This window comes from Phoxinus phoxinus (assembly GCF_949152265.1).
Source record: "Phoxinus phoxinus genome assembly, chromosome: 19".
Lineage (NCBI taxonomy): Eukaryota > Metazoa > Chordata > Actinopteri > Cypriniformes > Leuciscidae > Phoxinus > Phoxinus phoxinus.
Window position 1 is genome coordinate 16,492,115 of NC_136894.1, and position 23,992 is coordinate 16,516,106.

The 23,992-nt window shown below is 39.5% G+C and overlaps 1 protein-coding gene across 2 annotated transcripts in view; it reads left to right on the forward strand.

Moving 5' to 3' along the window:
- Positions 1-1,561: 1,561 nt before the first annotated feature.
- Positions 1,562-23,992, forward strand: part of foxo6b (forkhead box O6 b) — a 36,196-nt gene continuing 13,765 nt past the window's right edge. Inside the window, exon 1 of one of the 2 annotated variants that reach the window (XM_079589871.1) lies at positions 1,562-2,785. In XM_079589871.1, coding sequence (XP_079445997.1) covers positions 2,327-2,785 — 459 coding nt within the window. In that variant the 5' untranslated portion in view covers positions 1,562-2,326. Of the gene's footprint in view, positions 2,786-4,868; positions 5,069-23,992 lie in introns of those variants that run through there. The other variant, XM_079589872.1, reaches the window with a different exon arrangement.

Genomic DNA, 23,992 nt, shown 5'->3' on the forward strand with positions numbered 1-23,992 from the left:
CGGCGTGGGCGGAATCCCCTCGGTCAATTTATCAGCGATTCACACACGAACTGTACACTGAATGTCACACTCACTCGTGTCCCGCCCACCGCACTTGCTCATAGACAAGAGAAACGCCTGCCAAGAGCCATCATATCCAAAAGAAATAAACCCCTCATCCATTTTTTTTTTTGGCGCTTCAGTGTCTCTCATGGATAATGTGATGTTGGGGTGGAGATTATCTACTGACATGCATCCATGAATAGCTGCTCCCCACTGTTTTTCATGGGAACTCATCATGTGGGCAGTAAAGCCGTGTTAAATGCACGCACGGTCAGTGCAGGTCTCGCGCATGGCAGTGTGAGCGCGGGGATTTCACGCACTCTGGTCACATCCCTCCGCCTGTCAAAGCAACAGGTTGCATTGCATTTCCGAAAATGAACACTGACAAAATACAGACAAATAAATGCAATCATAAATGCATTGCAATTTCGTTTTTTTTTTTTTTTTTCTTAAAAAAACTTTCAATCGTTTGAGGTAAGCAGCTTGAACATTATTCATTCAGGCATAGTGGGATTTTATCAAGTAATCCCTAAAATTTTTTGAGTGTATGGTAAATAGTCAATACAGTAGTAAATAACATTAGTAATCTATCTTTTGCAATTTCAGTAGTAGCCCAACTATTGACTAGATATCACTTAATATCACTACACTATCTATTCAGTATGTCACTAGTAGGCTACTTATAATAATTGCTTACATTTTCTCCTTTCATTTCCCCTAGTCACTATTCCAAGACAAAATGACCATTGCATTGTTACTTCTGACAAATAAATTTGTTTTTGCCACTGATAGGCTATCTTTTATCTCCATAGAATTCAACTATTCACTTTCAACTTGTATTTGTTATTTGTTAGATTTAATACAACTGATTTATCCTTATTTATAGTTATTAATATATTCCAATGTCCCCATTTGTATTGTAAAAAAAGTTGCCTGACATTTTTAAGTAACTTGCTTGTTTAAGTCATTTCAACTTACATTACATTAAACTGACTTAAAAAATAAGTTGAACATTGGTTAACTTATTTTGATGATTATTTTGATGTAAAAATATATGTTGCATAACTTATTGATCATGTTCATATAGCTAATACTTCTACAGTGTATAACTGAACCTGTTTATTAGACTGTATAGGTAGGCCTAATGTGTATTCAATTTGAGTCTAGCAACATTTGTGTTAATCTTGTAAGATTTTGAATGTAGCCTAATTATATTACAGGCTACTGAATTAAAAATGCACGTAGTGTATAGCCTAATAGCCTAATTATAGTTGAAATATTATTACTTAGCTATAAATTAAAAAGAAAAAAAGTAGTTCGTTTTAAAGAATAGGCTAAATGTTTTGACTTCACTTGCCATAAGAGATGGACGTGCAAGGGAATTCTGGAAATGTAAATCTTTCTAAAGAGGCATGAATGTTGTATGGTTGAAGATGCGCGTCCCCCGGATAAACCTGTTCTGGAGGGAGTGACTTGACTCAAGCGCCGTCCAATTATCTGATAGCAGCATTTATCCGCCGCTACAGCCCCGTCTAGTCATCCGAAAACAGGCGTGAACCGATGTGGAAGGAATGTTCGTCTGAATGTTTTATCTAACGAAAAGGAAAGAAAAAAGAAAACGTGTGGAGAAATTTATTATCGGGAAAAGCCGCGGCTGAATTGTGCCGCTCCATTCACGCGACCCTATTTTTAGGGCGCTCTCGCCGTGTCTACTATCAGTAATAGTGACTGCGCTCGCGTGAGAGACCGCTTACAAATCTGCAGAGAGAGAAAAAAGGGGACGGGAGAGCTCCAGACAAACGGAAACTGTGGCCAGACTCCAGAGGAAGTCAATTGATTTCGCCCTTCTTGATGAGATAGATTTACAAGCTTTGCCCAGCGTGTCTGTCAGACCGTCTGTCAAAGCAATCAACAGTTGGTGCGAGCGCGCGATTAAAGGGACTTTGCATGCACGAGACGCTTCAGTGATGGGTGTGTGATTTCAGCACCTCAGTCATATGGACACCCGCTTTGCGTGTGACTGAATTGTTCAGTAATATGGAAGACAGACTGTTGCATATCGTGATGCATTGGATGCTTTTGCGTGTTTAGTACATTACAGCAGACTAGAGACACAAGAATGAGCAGTCTATTCACGGCTCCCGGTGCTTTTGCTTTTATTCACGTATTGCATTTGGTGTAAAAAGACTACAGACAGAGAGAGAACACACAGTCCATCTTTACTGGATTTTAGGGTGCATTGTTGTTTTCCCCTTGACCTTGCCTTTTGAGGCGCAAAAGAAGCATGTTAATGATGGAGAGCAGCGGGATAGACGCGCATCAGGTTGAACTGGACGCCGACTATGAGCCGCACTGCCGCCCGAGGTCGTGCACCTGGCCCCTGCCGTGTCCGGAGGAGGAGAGCCGAGCGCTGCCTGTGAAAGTGGAGCCGCGCAACGTGCCGGCGTGCCGGAGCGGAGGGGCGCCGACGGAGTTCAAGCATCCAGCCGGCGCCCCTGCCCCTATCGCGGCCGCCCCTGCGTGCATGTCCGGCGCCGCGCTGGATGTGGCCGGCCAGCTGCGCAAATCCAAGTCGTCGCGTCGGAACGCGTGGGGCAACCAGTCATACGCGGATCTGATCACGCGTGCCATTGAGAGCACCCCCGAGAAAAGGCTCACCTTATCGCAAATCTATGACTGGATGGTGCGATTTGTGCCCTATTTCAAGGATAAAGGAGACAGCAATAGCTCAGCCGGCTGGAAGGTACAGTTCCCACCTGATCATATAAGTCATATACGAATAGCATGTTCTGCGCTCGTTATGTAGTTATCTTGGATTATACAAAAGGCTTTTCGCTTATGTCAGATAGGTATGCATTTGACACGTTGTGGTGAAGGGGAAATCTCTGCTTTTTTTGTAATGATCATACATTTTAAAGGTTTTCAGAGCATCGAGTAGAATGGGGAGGAGAGCAGACGGAGTAGAGTTCAATGAGTTCATTGCTCTTACAATATTTAAATCTAACATTTTGTCTGTTTATGACGAAACAATGGCGTTTATGACGCATTAAGTTTGATTATGACGCCGTCATCGGGATGAGCTGGAGTGCGCTGGCCGCGCTCGTAAGGCAGGTCACCTGGGGGACACGCACGGGTCCGGTCAGCTTCCCCGCGCGTCGGCCACGCATGCACGCAAGCACGCCTGTCTGTCTGCTCTGAGATCTCCAGCACGCACCCTCCTCCTCCTCTTCACCCGTTCCCTCCCTCCTTCTGCTGTCTCCTCTTCAGCCCTGACATCCATCCAAAAGACTATGGGAAATAAAATAGGCGGTGTAAAATTGTAATTAAAACATTACATAATCGAAAAGGGTTATTTAGTGAAGCAAATGCAACCGCATAATTGCACCACATTGGTTGGCAAAAGAATAAACCACGCTGAATGTTTCAGCTGTTCATTTTTTTGTGTCATATGGTTGTGTCAAAGGTTTTAATTAGATCAGATTGGATATATTGAACTATGTTCATGCTCTCACTATATGCTTCATGTAGAACCCAAGGGACGTCTGTCTGTCTGTCTGTCTGTCTCTCTCTCTCTCTCTCTCTCTCTCTCTCTCTCTCTCTCTCTCTCTCTCTCTCTCTCTCTCTCTCTCTCTCTCTCTCTCTCTCTCTGTTTCCCTCAGCACCAACATCTAACTTTGAAAATGATAGTCAGACACAGCTGAATTTGAATTCTGTTTCTCCCTGTGGTTTGTGGCTTTCTGGCAAACATTTTAGATCACCGAGATCATATCACAAAATATCCAAAGGAAGACAATTATGAAGTGACTTCTTTCAAGCAATCATTGACTATTTATTGTAGATTTTGGCCTTTGAGAACAAAACCTTATACATCAAAGAATAAAAAGCCAGAAGAACATCATACTTTTTGTTCTAGGGAACATTTAGAATTAATATTATATATATATAAAAATCATTATTAATAATGTAAGAGGATGGCTTGCTTTTGTTTGAGTTCATCTCATCTTAGAATGTTTTTGTTTTTCAAAGTGTGTGCAATAGTTGATACACACAGGCTTTTTATTACATCATCAAAACAACAGTCTTTAATATCTCTAAATGGGATATTTACTTCACTAGATCCTTGTTTTCTCATTGGATACAGGGGACAAAGAGATGGGCTAAACTAATCTTAAGCCTGTAGTTTTTAAACTGAAATTAAATCTGGTTTAATTCCTTTACGTCTTGTTTGTGCTGCCCAGGGATGCACAGCTGTATGACGCTCATATGTTCCCATAAGGCGAGAGATTTGATTGGCCGGCAGGGGATCAAAATGGAGAAAAACAACTTGATTCAATCAAAATAAGGTTGTGGAAAACAGACCATGCTCACACATGTTGGCCCCGTAACAGTTGGCGTCGGATTTTAATGCGCATTTAATTCTGACACATGCTGACCGTACGCTCACACAAACAATAAACAAATAGGTATAAAACATGAAAACAGATATTTACTTGATGTAAAGCACTCTCATAGATATATAAATCTAGATGATGATAGATGGATGGATGGATGGATGGATGGATGGATGGATAGATAGACAGATAGATAGACAGATTATGACCATTGGCCAGTTGATGATGGAACTAAAGGTAGTTTGGAGCAAAGAAAGTTCACATACAGTCAGTGCCATTGAAAGCACTCTTTAATAGCTGTTGTGTAATCCTGCTTGTCTACACTGTGGCGGCCAGTTTCACGTCTCTGGCTCGGACATTGAGCCTCGCCGTTTTTGGCATCAATTAGCTGCTATTATTAGTTCTGGGTTTCCTGTGACGGGCTGGATTACGGCTGTTGTATGGCGGACAAGAGGGCAGAGAAGAACACGCATGGCTCATTCCAATGACCATTGCTTGTGGTTCATGGAGGGATGCCTTGTTGGAGTGTTTCGCTTTTATGGTCACATTCTTTTAAAGTGTGTCTATGTGTCTGTGGTACAACATGAGGTTTTCAGATGAGCCCGGTGATGCGAAGCATCTCGTGTAATAGTACGGTAAGAGTGTGTCACATCCTGTTACTGACTGTTGAGATGCAGAAATCACTAATCAGATTTTCTCAATCCTTCCAAGTATTTATTGCGTTTATCTGAGATTTAATGCGATGGGAGCTCGCCGTTAATGCATGTGTGTCTACAGCAGTTTATAGGTTTTTCCAGACACGGTTAATACTTTGAAGATGTTGCCTGTATCTCTATCAATACCCAGAGTCAAATTTTATAGCTCAGTAGTTGCTTTTTCAAAGGTCAGGAGACTTAACGGAGATATCAGTCATATTTCATTTAAGTATCACTTTGTCTGAGTTTTATAAAATAAAACAATAAAACTAGACAAAAACGCACAATTGTTGACATACAGTAATAGTTAAAGTGAATGTGGATAGTGGCTCAGATCATTCAGTATGGGAAGATATTGATGAGAAACTTGATATAGATTAGTTTGAGCCATTATTTGAGCCTTTATTGAAAAGCAGAAGCAGAAGAGTAAAAGTCAGTAAAAGTCTCAATTTGATCAATGTCAATCCTTTCTTGGAGAATCAAGTGAAGATATTAAGGAAGTCCCAATTGTGTTTTTTGTCAAGTCAAGTCACATTTATTTATATAGCGCTTTTTACAATACAGATTATTTCAAAGCAGGTTTACGTCCATCCATCCATCCATCCATCCATCCATCCATCCATCCATCCATCCATCCATCCATCCATCCATCCATCCATCCATCCATCCATCCATCCATCCATGTGTGTGTGTGTGTGAAGGAACAGAAAAAAGGGAAGTTATATTTCCAAGTTAAAGATACAATATGTAATTTTTTTCACCGCTTGGGGTCGCTAACCTTTTACAATAACAAAAGCGTAGCTTGATGACGCAAAATTTCCTGCGGAATTATGGAACTTGTCATCAAGCCGATGGATCTAAATGTTTATGGATGAGTGAATACATTGATGTTTTTATCATGACTGCGGTATGAAGCAGGCCGCAATTGCTAATAAGAGACAGATATCAGCGCCACACACACACGAGTCCCGCGAGTTTGAAGGAATAAGGACATTTAATTCTACCGAACTACCCGCAAGTGGTGAATTAATATGCACAAAGGTCAATTTATTTGACGAATTAAACTTGTGAGGTAACGCAGCGCTGTTTCACTTGGTCTACACTATCACACTAAACTGCATTTGAATGCGTTGAAAGTTATAATGTTATTCTATGAGTTAGTTTGTTGGCTGTATGAGACTAGCAGTAAGCTAGATCAACCCTAGAATAACATACAGATCATATTCTAACATTTCATCATGTTAAACTATATAACATTGATTAGTTTTATGTACATTTGCTCACCTGTCTAATAAAGTAGGCTACATGCAAGAGCTCTGTCAAGTCGCAAGTTTGTCAAGGACGTGGAGCTCTCGTCGTCTCTAAAACGCCACGCTGATATACGACAATTCACCATTACATCACAACAGTAATAGCCGTTCTTCCGGGTGGCAAAAGCCGAAGCGTTCCTATGGCAACGCTAGTAAATTGCTTGGAAGGGAGACCCACTGTCGGAAGTAAAAATGTAATAAAAATATTAAATATAATGCGATTTTTATCATAATAACAACTCTATTTAATGATATAAGTAAAAAATATAATAAATATATAATGTTGTTGGCCTACACATAATTAGCAAAATACTCTCTATAACGTTAGCTCTTTTTTCTAGCCAAAATAACGTGCTACATATCATGGTCATTGTCATTAAATGGCTTTCCTGAGGTAAATGTTATGTGACATAATTGTTCTCCAGCTGTTATATTGACCTCTTTGCGCGGTTGAAAAACACTGATTGGTCGATATTATGTATGAGGAATATACATTTCGGTAAGTTGCGTGATGGATTTGTGGCATGAGAGCGTGTGAAAAGTGACAATTTCGTGAGTCTCGCGGTCAATGCGTGAGAGTTGGCAGCCCTCCTTTACTTCAGGCAGTGACTGACAATGAGTCTGATCTTCAAAAGAGACAAGTTTACTATAGTCTCGAATTTCCCCGGCTGAAGATAAATGCTCTGCTATGATTTTGTAGATGGACCGTTTTGAGAACACACGAAGCAAAGGGCAAGCAGGGTTGGCAGCAGAAAGGTAAACGTTTGGTGAATCATATAATTTAGGGGATCATTAAGATTTCCTACTCTTAGCACTACTTTTGACAGCACGACGTCCACTCGTATAACCTCCTCAACCACAGGAAATGGATAAAACCCTACACCTTTTGCTGTATATCTGTCAGTGCAACCCCAAACACAACACGTTTTCATCATCGTTTCAACTTTGATCAGCAACAATGTTTTTAACTATTTAACTGTTACAGTAGCCGGCTGGATCTCTTCAGTTAGTCAGTAGAAGCCGCTCGCGTTCTGCCACCCGGAAGTATCTTGGTGCCTATTGTTTACAAACATTCTGAAATGCCGTATTGATCCTCGTGTTAGTTCTCCTTTTTTCCCAAAGTATGCTTGCCATGGTCCATAATGTTTGAACGAAACAACAACAGCGTGCAGCTACGTTACGCACTACGCAGTTGTCCACGTCTGTCGCCATTGGTTACTATGTCAGTACGAGCGGCCGGAAACCACGGATAACGCGGATATTACGTCAGAGACAGGCGACAAGTGAACAGGTTTTCCGGGATGGCAATTATTTAAAATTGGAATTTCTCTGAAATTAAAAATCTTTGGGAACTTTTGGGATATTGTAAGTACCCAACTGCAGGAAATATATAACACTGTGCAAGTGATTTTTGGATATTTTATAAAAAAAAATCTTACATATTGTAGCTTTAAAAGTAAAAACAAACCTTTGCTTTTATCTTAACTTTTTATTATAGCTCTATATCTTGTATTGAGCATTAAAGTGAGAGGAATAGGCATGTGAACTGTAGAAGAGGTAATGAGCACACACAGAAACGAAAGAACGAGAAAGAGACGGAGAGACATGAGCAACAGTGACAGTAATTTTGTAATAGTTGAGTGGGCTCTGCGAGCAGCCCAGCTGTGGCAGCTCTGGCCAGCCTGGCATTGATGCGGGGCAGATCTCAGTGCCAGGCTATTTGGCCAGAGCTGTGGTTTAGTTGGATGCCCTCAGCTCTGGAGAAACACTGTCATTGTTACTCCCACAAAAACTGTGTAGAAGAAGTGACTGTAACACTGTTTGCCAGACTAGCATCCAGAGGATGATTTGAGGAGTGTGGAATAGTAAAAACTCCACATTTACTTGTGTGAAAGCTGGGTTTTCTTCAGAACTAGACTAATAATGACAAAAATGCATACAGCATAGTTGAAACATGACATATAGAAATAAATTATAATAGCTATTAATAGAGGCTATGATTGGAGACAAGATCAGTGTTAAGATCAGAGGTATGTGAAAAAAAAAATCACAATAGTCTTATCCTCAGAAGGCACAGCTGATGCATATTACACACACACACACACACACACACACACACACACACACACGCACACACACACACACACACACACACACACACACACACACACACACACACACACACACACACACACACACACGCACACACACACACACACACACACACACACACACACACACACACACACAAACACACACACACACACACACACACACACACTGGTGTCGCAATATAAAAGTATTGACTATAGCCAATGATATGTGCAAAACAAATACTTCACATTTTCGTAATACTTCACAAAAGACAGTATCGTAAATAATTAAGTTTTCAAATTATTTTCCACCATTATTTGAACAAGCTGCCACTGAGTTCTGCTTCAGTCTATTGTTGTGGTTGTATGATTTCCATCAAATTCACACACTTCTGCACATTACAACCACGACTGTGGCTGGATGTTGTACATGTTTGTCAGTTGGTTCTTAATCTTAAGTCAGCCAGTATAAGCTTGAATTAGATCAGACTCTAGGCCAATAGTCAAAATATTCAAAAATCATTTTAGTCAGTGAAAATATCCTGTTATCTGGAAGGACTTGACAGCACCTGGCAAAATCATGCGTTGGCACATGCATTGTGGTGGAAATTAAATTTGAAATATGACTAAGGATGTTCTAATAAGTATTGGTTGGGAGAGCCAAGAAAAAAAAATGGTTGCTCTGTTGGTTTGATGTCATGTCTTTGCTAGTGTACTCTTAAAAATGGCTAAATTAACTTTTAGCACATCATACATCTTTAAAATTGCCCTTTCTCTTCAAGGAAAATGGACCAAGCCGTCTTTGGTGTATGCAAATCTTTGTCCAGTAACATGCATAGGACAAGAATGTCTGTTTCTAACTTGTAAATGCATGAATGTTTTGGCAATAATAAATACATATTCAGGTCTTTAGCGACCCAGATCTAACATGGATGAATCTCTACCTGTCGTGATAATATAAAACTCTCCTGATATTAGAGTAATAATTACAGAATAATAAAATAAAGCATATTTCGTGACCTTTTGAAGGGTTCAGTTTGAGCAGATGTTTTTTACCATCATTGTCCTCGTAAGAGCTCATTTCCCAGTACATTCATCATCGGGCTCATATTCGCAATCTCAAACATATTCTCAAAACTATAATTATCAGGATCTTCAAAATCAATATTTTGATTGCTGACAGCTTCTTCCCCAGATCCACCATCGAGAAACATTTACACTAATATTTGATTGCGTCCAGTACTTACTCTACAGGAACTCGCTGATGCATTTCAACTTTTGCTGACGATACTTCCTATTCTTTTGTTTTCTGCCTGCGGTAACTATGAGCGAAACGTCACTTGATCATTGTGTATCAGACATTGCCACCTTGTGGAATAAAGGTAAATTGCAATTATTCAGTTATCAAAGATTCAATTATTGATGTGCAGAAGAAAATATACATACACTGTTGCACATCTCGAGTCGTTAGCATTTTTCACAAAACATGAATGGGAAAACAGGCTTCCTTGTATAATTTTATAAATTTTTTCTTGTTATATTGTTTATAAGGAATACTAAAAAGGTTGATGTCTAACTTTAATAAATTAATGAGAAGGAGGGTATGTATGACGTTTTTGGGTCACTAAAGACCCGAGGTATACGTTGACATAATAAGTGAAAAATACAAGTCGACATAAAATGAAAATTCACTATATCTATTTTGTAAATGCATGTTATGGGTCTTATTGTGAATGATTCATTAACGTATCGGTTTTGTTTCATATTTTTTTTATTGACTTTGTAACGTTTAAACAAAATTAATCTGCCGACTTCTCTCTGATGTATGCAGGACTTCTCTAATAATTTGATCCCGCCCTGCAAGCTCACGTTTTTCTGCCTCGCCTTTTGAAAGCCATGCCCACATCTTTAAATCCAATCAATAACTGATGGAAGTCCCCGCCCTACATTTGTTGTTGTTGTTGTTGTTGTTGTTTTCATTGTTGCGACTTTAATACCACCTCTCATTGACTTGCAATAGGGACAAGACCTTTGATATGTCATGTTTAAATTTCCTGTTTCAAATATGTAACACGGTCTGATGTAAACTTCTGACTATATTATGTTTTGGCAAATTGGTGGTGAATTCATATGAATTCGTTCAATTTCATTCGTACATTTTCGTATGATCTGCTTACGGGCCACTGATGGTTAGATTGGGCTGGACCTTCATGCTTTTTTCCCCCCTCAAAATCATAAATTGTTTTGTGAATAAAATTCATACGAATTCACCACCAATTTTTTAAAACGTAAAATAGCTACGTTTTTGTTGAAATACGTCCACACAGAAAAACAACTTGCACTCATCAAGGCAATTCATGGGGCCTTTATTGGACTTTAAACATATTAGCAATTAACTTACCTAACCACAGGACATAACTATTATTAATATATATAAATATATTAATAAATAAAGTGTTACCGTGTATATATATATAATATAGTAACACTTTATTTTACAGTGTCCTTGTTACATGTACTTACCATAGTAATAACAGTAGGCTACATTATGCATAATTACATGCTACTAACACTCAACCAAACCCCAATCTTACCCTAACCCTATAGTTCAGTGCTTGAATATAAAATTACACTGTAACAATGACTGCTTAAAATAAAATGTAACCAAAAAAAAAACATATATAAATATATTATGACGTTCGTCATAATTGTATAAAAAGGTAATCATCGAACTGTTTGATGGTCCATAAATATTATATATGTGATGTCTTGTACTACACAATAGATTATTTGTGCATTATTATATGCATGTTCTGGAATTGTTTATTTGCGTGTGTGAGAGACAGTCTGACGGGATTTCACGTCCAGGGGGGTGCAGCTCTCGTTAATAATTCAGATGAGGCTCGTTATCACGGCAGCACAGATCCTGCTCTGATTCCACCTTAATTAAAGCCATGAAGCTCTGCTCGCACACAGACACACACACACACACACACACACACACACACACACACACACACACACACACACACACACACACACACACACACACACACACACACACACACACACACACACACACACACACACACACACACACACACATTCCCAGCCTCCACACGCTCACACACATCCTCGAGTGTCACGTGGCTGCTCGCGCCTTTTCTGTTGTAGTTCCTGTGCTTTCAGAAAAATGCTACAGTAATGTTGCAGCAGATCTTATGTTGTAATCAGATTCCCTTGCATGATTTGTCGACTGGTGTTGCTGCCCATAGTGGTTCAGCATCAGAATCAAGTGAGACAGGCGCCTTAATGACCTCTGACCCTGGCCACAGTCTATTAGATAACTTCATAGAGCCTGTACACATTAAAGACAATTGACTCTGAAGCCTGGCATGTGCTGCTATTAGCAGGTGCTTACATATTTAATCAGATCTTCATAAGATTCCCCCCCCCCCCCAAACCCCCCACACCCCACCGGAGCGCTGGGCAAACAGAGATTGATGAGCTGTAATGGGCGAGAGGAGAGCAGCCATGATTAATGCATGCGCAGAGGAAAGCCTGCCAGTGCGGCTCACTGGTGCACTCGAGATCCAGTCGGGCACTTTCAAGTGAATGAGTGACCATGGTCTCACAGAGCAAACTTTGACTATCCACGTCAAACATGGTCCACACCACAGCTTTTGTCTCATTTAGAAATGCTCAGCTCGTGTCATTTAGAAATGGATACATTTGAAACATTTATACCACAATTATGAACTTTTGATGAGGTAGACATTATGGACGCAAAATGAGGCTATGGGATATCTGATCAAATTAAGAAATGTGCAGAAATGTGTGTAGACCAACCTGACCTCACAGAAAAACTGGACTCGCATGAATTTGTACGATGTGAATTGCACGGAAACGTATAGCAGATTGTACGAAAACGCACAATGAATTAGCCACCAATGCGGCCATAACTTTTTAACAACAAAAATGAACCATCACTGATCTTTCTTAAACTGGACTGTGACACTATTTTCTTCTAGATCTGGTGTACAGCCGAAACAAACTTTGTTGCATTATTTTCCTGTTAATAAAGCTGCTTTGAAACAATCTGTACTGCAAAAAGCGCTATATCAATACAAATTACTTGACCAATTCAAATAAAATTACGAATAGTTCGTAAAATAGTTACGAATTGCCATCAGAGTGTTTTGTGTAGACTTACTGGCCTTTTCCAAGTATAATATTTATAGAAACCATTTGGGTCCACAATGTAAATGCGTGTTCACACCAGCAAGGTGTATGTTCTGTGCGAAAATTTAGCTCGAAAAACAATTTAATTGAAAGAACGTCTCTGTTCAGACTGACTCTGACATGTACATGCCGTCGATGCAATATCATTTCTTTTTTTTACGGAGAGGTGTTCTAATTTATTTCCATGCCACTGCAAAGAAAATTGGCCAACCAATAATATTTGCACTTTGGGTCACATGTCCTGAGCCTCTGCTGTTGCATAACACTCCAACTTGGTGGCGCTAACAAACTAAGTATTTTGCTAAGCAGCAGTGAATAGCAGAAGAAGAAATTGGAACCGTAATATCTTTGTACTTGTCTCTGTGACAAGTGGGTGTCAGAAAGGGTTATTTTTGAGGCATATTTCTGCTTTTCTAAAAACGAGGGTGAATTTGCATATTCATTTACTTTGTCTGCATTTACACATTGATCTGAACAGGCAAATGCATTGCGATAATTGGTGTGAACAGGCCTAAGGTCTGTACAAACTTCATCTTCATCTTTCTTCATCTGTGTTATCGCTTGCCAGGTGAAAACATAATTGCTTCTAAAAAATATTTTTCTGAGCTATATTACAAGTATCATTCATGTCTGCAACACAACCAGTATGAGGAAAGTTATGCTAACCCTAAAGCTTAGGGGTTTGTTCAAATGAACAATCATGCAATGGTTTGCTTAATCAAATGATCCTGCCAGACAAACCAAGAAGTTGGATCCACTCTCTTTACCAGATCCTGTCAGAAGATATCCGTTTTGTCTGGTATCCAAAAACAGTTAACATAGAGAGGGGAAGAGCAGGAAGCAGGAGACAAAGTTAAAAAATGAGCAGCGTTTATTGAATATTCTTAGTTACGCCTATTTATCGATGTTCAGCTGAACTTCATTCTACAGAATTTCGCTGGTCATTTTCAGAATTGAAAAGTTTGTTCAGAGCAATATGGTTTGAGATCAAGGCGTATTTTCTCTTTATGTTTCTCGAAGGTATTTCTTGTCATGGAAAGAAAAAAATGCAAACGGTTTTTCTCTCCACAATATTCACTTTCTGGCCCGTATATTTTATGTGCATAACTAAATGGTAGATAAGCGTGTGCGTCTTTATGCGGAGGAATATGTTTATGAAGCAGACAGTGTGTGGATTTTGTTTGTCAGTTTGATGAAAATGGGTCAGGATGCAGGCCCAAGCGTTTAATATGCTGCCCATGTCACTGCTAACTCTCAGACACGGCACATAGCCTGGAATGAACCCTTGTAGCACGTCTCGCTCGCTGCTCGACAGTCGCATTCTCTCTCAGCGTCTCTCTGGATTTGTTGGTTTCTCTATCTTTTACACACTTTTAATGATCTTTTATCATTTTCTGAAAAATGTATTTCTGAATTTGTATTATTATTTGGAACCAGTCCTAAAGGATTGTATAAGAATCGAACAATTGAATATCTGTTTATCCACGCTGGCTAGATTTTGATGCTTTAGACAAATTTCTCTGTGCGTGAAATACCTAGATGACTTAAATATTTTGAAGAATGAAACGGTTTTGGTGACCACAGACTTCCATTATATGAAAAAACAACATCAACAGACATCTCTAAAAATATCTTCTTTTATGTTTCACAGAAGAAAGAAAGTCATACAGTGTTCAAATGAAAGGAGCGTGAGTAAATGACAGAATTTTCATTTTTTAGGTGAATGAAACCTTTAAGGATGTTTTTTTTTTTTTACTTCGGAATCGAGTGTTCATTTGAGGTTGTAATTTTCTTATTCTCTATGCTATAAGTGTGCAATAAGTTTGAATGACATTTCTTTATGTTTCTTTAGCACTCTAACATACACATTCACACACTTTTTTAAGTGGTTGAGTTATCATCCCTATTGATTTATAGCTTCACCCCAAATTTTGACTGCATCAAATCCTGGATTCCATTAGGCATCTTTATTGTTTTTGATGGCTTGCCATCGGACTCCATCAGTGTGTTAATAGTGACATTAATCTGCGTATTAACTAGTGCCAAGGAAAGAAGGATGGAAGAGAAAACCATGAGGGAATTAAAACGAAGGAAAAGGCTGTTGGAAGAGGGGTGGTAGAATTGAAATGAGACAGACATGTACTTGAAACAGTCCTTTTTACTGTTTGAAATGATTTAAATATATGTCAAAACCAGACAGATTTAGGAGCCTCTTTTCTTGAGTGACGCCATTTCAACTGTGAATACCAAATTATTTCATTTCAGAACCTCACAATGTGATCTTTTTTATACAAAAAGAAAGTATACTTATCAAATATTGCCATGAAACATAAACAACAGCATCTTTAGCTATATATTCACACTCAGCTAAATGGCAATATACATACCAGTAATACTGTACAGTGTAGTCCAATTCACAATATTTTTTTTATTTTTAAGAGGTGGAAAGAGTACCGAAAATTTGTACTCAAGTACAAGTACCGTTACATCGCTGAAATAATACTCAATTACAAGTAAAATTACTGGTGTCAAAAAAGTACTTAAGTAAAAGTACAAATTACTCTTCTCAAAAACTACTCAGAGTACTAGTTACTACTTTTTAGCTGGCGATAGTTGATGTATTACCAATAAATATTCAATCAAATCATAGATTTATGTAGAAAATAGCTATTTTTAACACATTTTTACCTTATTGACGAAGGACATTAATTAGTGGTCGTGATACTGGAATTTCTAAGTTCAATATGTACAATGTAGTAATGCAGTTAAACAGACTGTTATTTGTACAAATCTTACAAATGCCCCATTCCGAAACATTTCTAACATACATTTACATTGTAAAAAAAATTAAAGATCCACCTTTGATTGTTGAAAGTTTTCCTGGTGCATTTCACTTACAGGCAATATGATTTCCGGTAGCATTTTCAAAACTTTTGACAACGTTTAATTCAAGAGCATGTAGAGATTGGAGCTGGGCATCATTTGAGTCTGCAGTGAGAACCATTTGGCGAGATTCGCGATTACACATGACATGACACAGTCCGAGAGTCCAGTTTATTCATAGGCCTATATTTGAGAGCTAGCGTCCAGTTTTCTGATATTTTGTCAGATATTTCAGTATCGAAATGTATCTATGTAGTTTGTTGTTTCTCCAAACTTTCAGTCCAGCCATTAATCACTCTGAGCTACTTGCCTCCTTCACTTATGATCAGCTCTTAAAAACGATCCGATATTTTTATTGGCTACCGAAATGCCGGTCAAAGATTTGAATATCAATTCAAATTGTAGCCTACTCAGTAACGAAATATGATTTTACAAGTAGCGAAGTAGATTACTTAGCTTAATATCTACTTGAGTACAAGTAAAATTACAGATTTAAAAATATACTCAAAAAAGTACAAGTACCCGAAAAAACTACTTAATTACAGTAACGTGAGTAGTTGTAATTCGTTACTTCCACCTCTGTGGTTTTGTTCTTATGAAAATGGTATTTTATTAAAACATATGAGAAGTCTCGTATGCCCACCAAGGCTGCGTTTGTTGATCAAAAATATACAGTAAAAACAGTAACATTGTGAAACATTATTACAATTTAAAATAACAGTCTTCTATTCGAATATATTTTAAAATTTTATTTATTCCTGTGATGGCAAAGCTGAATTTTCAGCATCATCAGTCTTCAGTGTCACATGATCTTTCAGAAATCATTCTAATCTGCTGATTTGGTGCTTTAGAAACATTTCTTATTATTATCAATGGTGAAAACAGTTGTGTTGCTTGCAAATGCTAATCATTTTTATTTTTATTTTTTTTATAAAAGCATTAATTGAAATATATATTTTTGTAGCAATGTATAATTATTTACTGTTGATTTTAATCAATTTAACGTGTCCCTGCTAAATAAAAGAAAAAAGAAAAAGAAAATTCACATACTGTGCACAGTATACATATTGCATATCGCAGCAATACTAAGATGTTAGTATGCTATTCGGAATGTAGCCAGTGAGAGCTATACAGAGGAAAAGACACAGAGAAACATTAAACCCTTTAAAAACTGTGATTGAGAGACACTCAAAGACATAAATTGAAATGAGTTTGAGAATTGGATGGATATGTGGAGAGACGTCTGTGTGTTTGCAGCTGTAATTGCGTGACTGTGAACAGTGAGTTGGCCAGCCTGCGTTCTTCTCCTCTCAAGACAGATAATGAGAAGCCCAAAGCCAATGGCTATGTTCAGAATGACACACTATTTCCACTCCTACTACAGTATATACCCGGATGACCTACTTCATTTACCAAAATGTGCAGTATAGCCTATAAATATGCAGTACAATGTTCAGATTACTGTATGTGTGACCAATGTGTGTTCAGTGAACCAGAAGTAATACAACAGCTGTGATTTAACTTAACTGATTTATTTTTTGATCATACAACAAAAGTTAATAATTTTTACCGCAATTTTGTTTATGGCTGTTCATATATATATATTTTTAAATATTTAGTGTATACTATGTAGTAAGCAGTATGCTAGTGTTCCATTCTGAACACAGCCAGTCTCTCTCCTCCCGTCTCTGTTAATGATCTGCTCGGCCTGCAGAGCCGAGTCTGAGCGATGCCCACCGACAGCGCCACTCAGGCGGAAAGACACACACACTCACACAAAGACATATAGAAGAGAGGAATAACGCAGTCAACATTTATCCAGAATATATGAATAAACCCACACTGACACGGAATCTCTCCATCACATGTGCAAGAGCAGACCTCAGCACTTCAGCACATGTAGAGTTCAGACTCTCAGTACATGCTAATGCTGCTAACACACTCGCATAATTGTGCCAGAAAACACACACAAAAAAAATCCACAAATAGAGTAGGCCTACATAAAGCAGCGTGAAGCAGTATAACACACTGATAATCGACATATGCTCATACATAGTGTTGTACCTGAGTGTTCTCACTGAAATAAGTGGAGGAGGTCAAAAGCGAGGTCATATTTTGTGTATTATTTCGTATGGTCCACACCGCTTGGTATCACCTCACTAGACTGCTTGAGAAGATCAGCGGTTTGTCATTATTATCATAAGGTTTTAGAACAGCTTTAGATTTAGAAAAGAGCCGTCATGTACTCACCATCCTCATAATTTCAAACGCATATGATTGTTTTCTTCTGTAAAAGACAAGAGATGTTTATGTTCTTGCAATGAATTGAATGAGTACAAATCTCATTTGTGTTTTTGCATATTCAAATTTTGGTAACACCTTATTTTACAATGTCCTCGTTACACTTACACATGCACATTAAGATGCACATATATAAATTATGCATAGTTACATGCAAGTAACCCTAAACCAAACCCTAATCCTACCATTAACCCAATAGTAAGTAGGCCTATGTGTAGTTAATTAATATTAAATGTATAATTACTCAAACAAGGACACCATAAAATAAAGTGTAACCCAAATTTGTAATGCTCCACAAGCTTAGAATGTTTTTATTGAATAATGATAATGCAGTAGTGTGTTGAATATGCATTTTATGAAGCTTTGGAGCAATTGTGTTTTTCTTTCTTTCATTGTACCATATTCAAAAGAACACCCATTACATAAAAAAATAAAGATACATTTGGATGACTTCTTGAGTGTATATAGGTGACGTGTAATGTCATAGATTTTGAATTAAATATGAAACGCCTTCTTTCTATTATACTGTATGTATGGCAATTCTGAGAGTATATGTTTCAAATAAATATTTTACCTATATGTCTTTAGGAGACGTATATTAAGTGATATGCGAGGGCGTATGAATGTGAGGGTGTTGAATATTCTCAGTATGTGTGTGTGTGTGTATAGACTTCAGCTTTTTAATGAAGTTCTCCGTTAAGTCTCCCAAAGACTTCACATTCCTCATACCCCCCATACACACCCCCGAGCACACACACAACCAAATGACCCCTCCCCCTCCGTCGCAACACACACGCTCACGCACACAAACACTTAAAACACACATTCCAAGCATCCTCATTAGCAATTCATGAGCTGAGTCTCATTAGACACTAAGTTTTAGCGCGGGCCTCTGAAGTCGATGGCTAGAGCTGTTATTAATATTTCATATGTCTTCCCATTGAGGAGCTAAAAAAAAAAGAGAAGTTGCTTCGCTTCGGCTACAAAGTCGCTCAAGCTCTCCTCTTTTACCCCTCTTCCTCTATTTTCCCTCCTTTTTCCCCTTCGTTAGACTGCTTTTATGGACTGCCTCTTTCTTCGCCGCTCCATATCTCCGCCCCTCTCTTCAGCGCACAGACCCTAACTCAAACTGACTTAATTGGGCTGTCTTTGTTCGAAGAAATGTGGACCTACCTTACGTTTTCCCATAGATTCAGACCAAAGAAAGAGACGAAACCCATAGGAAAGAAATTAGATCACAAATGAGATCTCTTTAATATCTCAAAAGTAATCTCAGATGTGTCTCCTGTAGACTTTCAGAAGAGATCTCTAAAATATCTCAAAATTTTCTCATATTTTCCAAGATACCCAAGTCTGCAATCGAAAGTCTCAGAATGATCTGAGCTTCTATTAAAATTAATTCTATAGACCTATATTTTTAGTTAATGTCAGAAAATATCTAATTTGTGTTTATTAGTCTATGAGACTTGAACTTGTAAAGTAAAGATATCTGAGAACTCAAAGATGAAGTGTGTTTTTGGAGTTGTATATAAGCATTGACAACTGTAAGCAAGCCATCCATACAGTCGGATGATTTTCCTTAAAAATAGCTCAGTGGAGCATTCAAAACATTGCTCTGTTTGTTTGAGGATCCTGACCAGGGCTGAATTTCCAAGCCAATGCATTGCAAACCAAAGTTGATCATAGAAACCATTGGTAGAGTGGTCGCTTGATGTTTTTGGGAATGCAGCCTCGACACAGCAACACCAGCTCAACCAATTGTGGACTGGGCAATCTGCTGTCCAACCAATGGCAGACAGGGTAATGTATTTGAAAACAATCGTCGTTTTTGCATTCGGTAGAATGAATGAAGGTGGAATGATGGAAACCTAATGGGAAGAAGTAATAAGCAGACAGACAGCAGAGTGCTCTTCATGTAGAATTAGAGAGGCAGCTAATATGGGAGAATCCCAAGTGAATCCCATGACCCCTATAAAGAGGTTGGGGGAACAGAGGGGATCAGGCATGGCAGACACGTTGTGCTCTGGAAATAAATGCATGCATGAACAAGTCAATAGTGGCCGTGTCTCGAAATGTGTGCATAAACAAATGAACGAATATGTGCGTGTGTGTCCATGTGGAAGGCCAGACTCCCGTTCTCGACAGACGCCACATTCCTTGCGAATGAGAAACAGACCCGGACAGAGAGATGAGAGTCAGAGAGATGTCTTTAACAGCCTGATTCGACCGTCACCGAGTGAATTCCGAGAGCCCCCTCCTTCCGAAACCAACTTTATTCCCACTTTATCTGTGGGAGAATATGTGCCAATGCTCCTCTGTCTCTCATTTAAACAGCGCTGTCATGAGAGCCGTAATCGAACCAAAAAACCCCACACAGGCAGACGAGCAAGGAAGTATGGAACCAATTGTGATCTAACAGCAGTAAAAAAAAAAAAAAAAAATCAGATTCAGCTTTCTCTCCTCATTTGACCCTCTTCTCCAAAGCTTGATCAATATATCATCTCCTTTTCTCTTCGTCTTCCCACGTTTTCTGTCACTGTCTCGTTTCAGGATGTTGTCTCCACAGCAGCACCGTTGCGTTTTACAGGGGTGTTGATTTGTTGCGATGTTGCTTCTTGCGTCTCCCCTGAATATGTTGTTTAATGATTCTTTTACGCAGTGCAGCATAATTAATTTGTATTCTGTCAAGTCTTTTATCAGACACACCTGTTATGACACGTCGCTTATATCAGGTGATTTGATAAATGGGAACCGTGATGTGCCGTAGGATTTAATGAGGAAACACAGAATTCAGTTTCAGAAAGTTCCCAAAAGCCAGGCGAGTGTTACGGTAGTTTAACGAGCGAGGCCGGGTCGCTTGACGACACAGTGCATGCTGGGAGGTGGCGTTCAGCGCGCTGGAGGGTTCGCTTTGAACAATTAGAGGTAGTTTTGCGGCCATCTTGTGCAGTCGCCGGCGGACTAGCACAATAGGACGCGGTGTGGTAAGCCACCGAGCCGTTTCATGGGAAAGAGCGCCTGAAAATGGCGCTCCGGAAGGCGTCCTCGCTCAGTCTCTTTACAAGCGCCTCTTTTATTTTCCCTCTTTCGAACTCTATCAATTTTCCCAGCACATTCTCTCCTCTGGTTTTTGTGGTTTGTCTGCCACCCCTCCTCCATTGCTACCCTGCTTGCTGTGCTCTTTATAAAGTCTTTCTCTTTCAACATCATACCCATAACCCCTTTTACACCCCCAACACACCCTCACACGCACTCCGACTCTCCTACATTCAATTCCCTGTCTTCCTTTCTTTCTTTCTCTGCCTACTATGGTCAGGTCTCATGGGGAAAGACAGTTGGCAGGAAGCAGGCTTGCTGCCATAGCAACAGGATCACTCCCTCTCCCACAGGTCTCCTTAGCAACCGGTAGCTTGGCATTGTTGTAATGAGCGGACCCTATGTGCCAGGCTAACAGAGCACAAGCGTGTGCGCGTGTGTGTGTGTGTGTGTGTGTGTGTGTGTGTGTGTGTGTGTGTGTGTGTGTGTGTGTGTGTGTGTGTGTGTGTGTGTGTGTGTGTGAGCGTGTGCGCGCATGCATGTATGTAACCGAGCGCATATTTATGTGCTCATCCCCAAGATGTTTTTGGGGAGTTAATACTGAGCACCAAATCTGTTTTGTGTATTTTTGTCCTTTGACACGAAATTGAGTATTAAAGGATACATCTTAAAGGCATTAATGTAGCAGGTTTTAATTAACAATCATGTGACCAGGTGCTTCCCAATCTGTTTGGGGTTTGATTAAAGCGATCAGCTCATTCCACGCCCTGCAACCGAAATAATCGATGCGTGACTTAATTAATGATTTACTAATTAATTGTGCATGCTCTGCCTGGAACAGAGGATGACTTTGTGCTCGATGATAAAGTCAGTCATAGTTGTTCATGTCTGTGTTTTTGCTTGCGGAGAAAGCGAAAACACAAAAGACTTAAAAAAATGTGAATCAGTAGCCTACTTCCCCCCCCCATAGATTCACTCACCGTTATTGACCTTCGTAGTCGAGTCAAAAAGCGAATAATTTAATTTTTGTGTTATTCAAATGTAGTTATTTTACTTAAGCATCAAGCCCCGTTGTAAAAATCAGCATTTGTATCTTATATTTTCAGTAAAAAATTTGAACAATCTTAAAATAAAATACAATTACTATAATCCAGATTATAATATTAATACGTTCATTTTTCAGATGTGTGCTTAAAACTAGAAAGAAAAAAACATTGCCAACGGGGTAAGCAAAGCAAGTCTTCAAATCTTACGCAATTTTTGCTTCTCATGTGAATTTATCTTGCTTTAAGGATGTTTTGATCATTTTATTGGAAAACAAGACACAAACTAACTAATAAAATAACTGTATATAGTGTCTAAATGATTGAAAATGATTTTGTTGTTTTTATCTCAGCAAAGCTTATATCACGACTAGAAGTGTGCATCTGTGCATAAGACCCAGGTGTAAGACGGTTCTTCTGAGCCTGTGCGATCTCCCACAGGTGTCTGTACTCTCCACCTGTTGTGTGAAAGCTTAGCTAGGGACCGTCATCATTTCAGGCTGACGCTGCTCTTAGCGCTGCCCCAGTCTGGGCTGAATGCCACGCGACGACCGGGCAAACGTATGCCAGGGGGCGGCTGTGCTATGCCGTGCCCCTGCTACGCGATGGCGAAGAACTGGCTTTTGTGCCCCGAAGGTCTGGTCAGCTCTGGCATGCAGGGCGGATTTTCCGATCCCCTGCACCGCTCTCAGATGCTCCTTAATCTGCCTGCTCTATTTTTAAACCTCCCTCCCCTCTTTTTGCTCTATCTGTCCATCCTTCACTTCCTCCTACTCTCCCTCCCTCCCTCAGGCTCTCCCCGTTCCCAGGGAACTTGGCCCGGCTCGCCCAGCAGCTCCAATTAGAGCTCGGTCCAAGGGGATGGAGCACACTAGCTGGCTGCTCCCACCTACAGGCCCCCAGGGGCCCCGGCTCATTTTCCATGCCCAGTCTACCTCTCTCAGGTTAGGCTAAAGCTCCAGACGCAGCCCCTCCCTCCCTCCCACCCTGGTCCCTCTGGTGGGTGGGCATTCCACAGGGAAGCAAGCGGTGAGAGAGGCCTTCTGTCGCCTTAGCGTCGGCTTTAATGATGACAATGCTCTGTTTTTTAGGATGTGAATGCTGACATCATTAACAATGTCTAATTTAGGTAATTTGTTGATTTGAAGACACAACATTAAATGTTCAGCCAAAAAGTACAATTCTGTTATTTACTCACACTTATGCTATCCGGTTTTCCATGGACCACCAACGGAGAATTTTCGATGGGATTGTCACAAAGCTCTTTTCCATATCAGAACATTGTGTAGAAAACAGTGATCATGTTGGCAAATCTCTACTGCAGCTTTCAAGTAGCATGCAACTTTCCACATATTTAAACTGGCACATCACTTTCAGTTATGACATGCAAAGAAACAGTGGGGTTTTAGGAATAAAGATATATATCATATACAGGGTTTGAAATTAACACCCGGCAAATGCGGGTAAAAATTAACTGTGGTGGGTAACACTGTCAAATCACTAGCCAATTTGGCGGTTTACGTTACTACGCAGATTTAGCGCAAATACTCAACTTGTGAGTCATCGTGATATTTTAAATACAGCGTATTGCACAGAATCTGTGCGCATATCTGACTTACTTGAACATACACGTCACAGCACAACAAATAACGGCATGCTTGTTCATTTTTATTGAAGCAATAGCGAAGATTAAAAAGCATTGGTTAACAGAAAAGACATTGTTATTTTCTAACAGCCTAATATTTTTTTTTGTGTGTGTGGGGGGGGGGGGGGGGGGGGGCTAGTAGAATTTCTGAATGGCCGGTAACTTTAAAATTTAGTAGCCATATTGGCCAGTGAGTGAAAAAGTTAATTAAAAAACCTGATCATTTATATCAGAAGATTCTAAATGTTGCATGTCAGTCGTATCGAGCCCTTTTATGGTGTTTTCTAACAGCTGTTAATGGAACAACATGT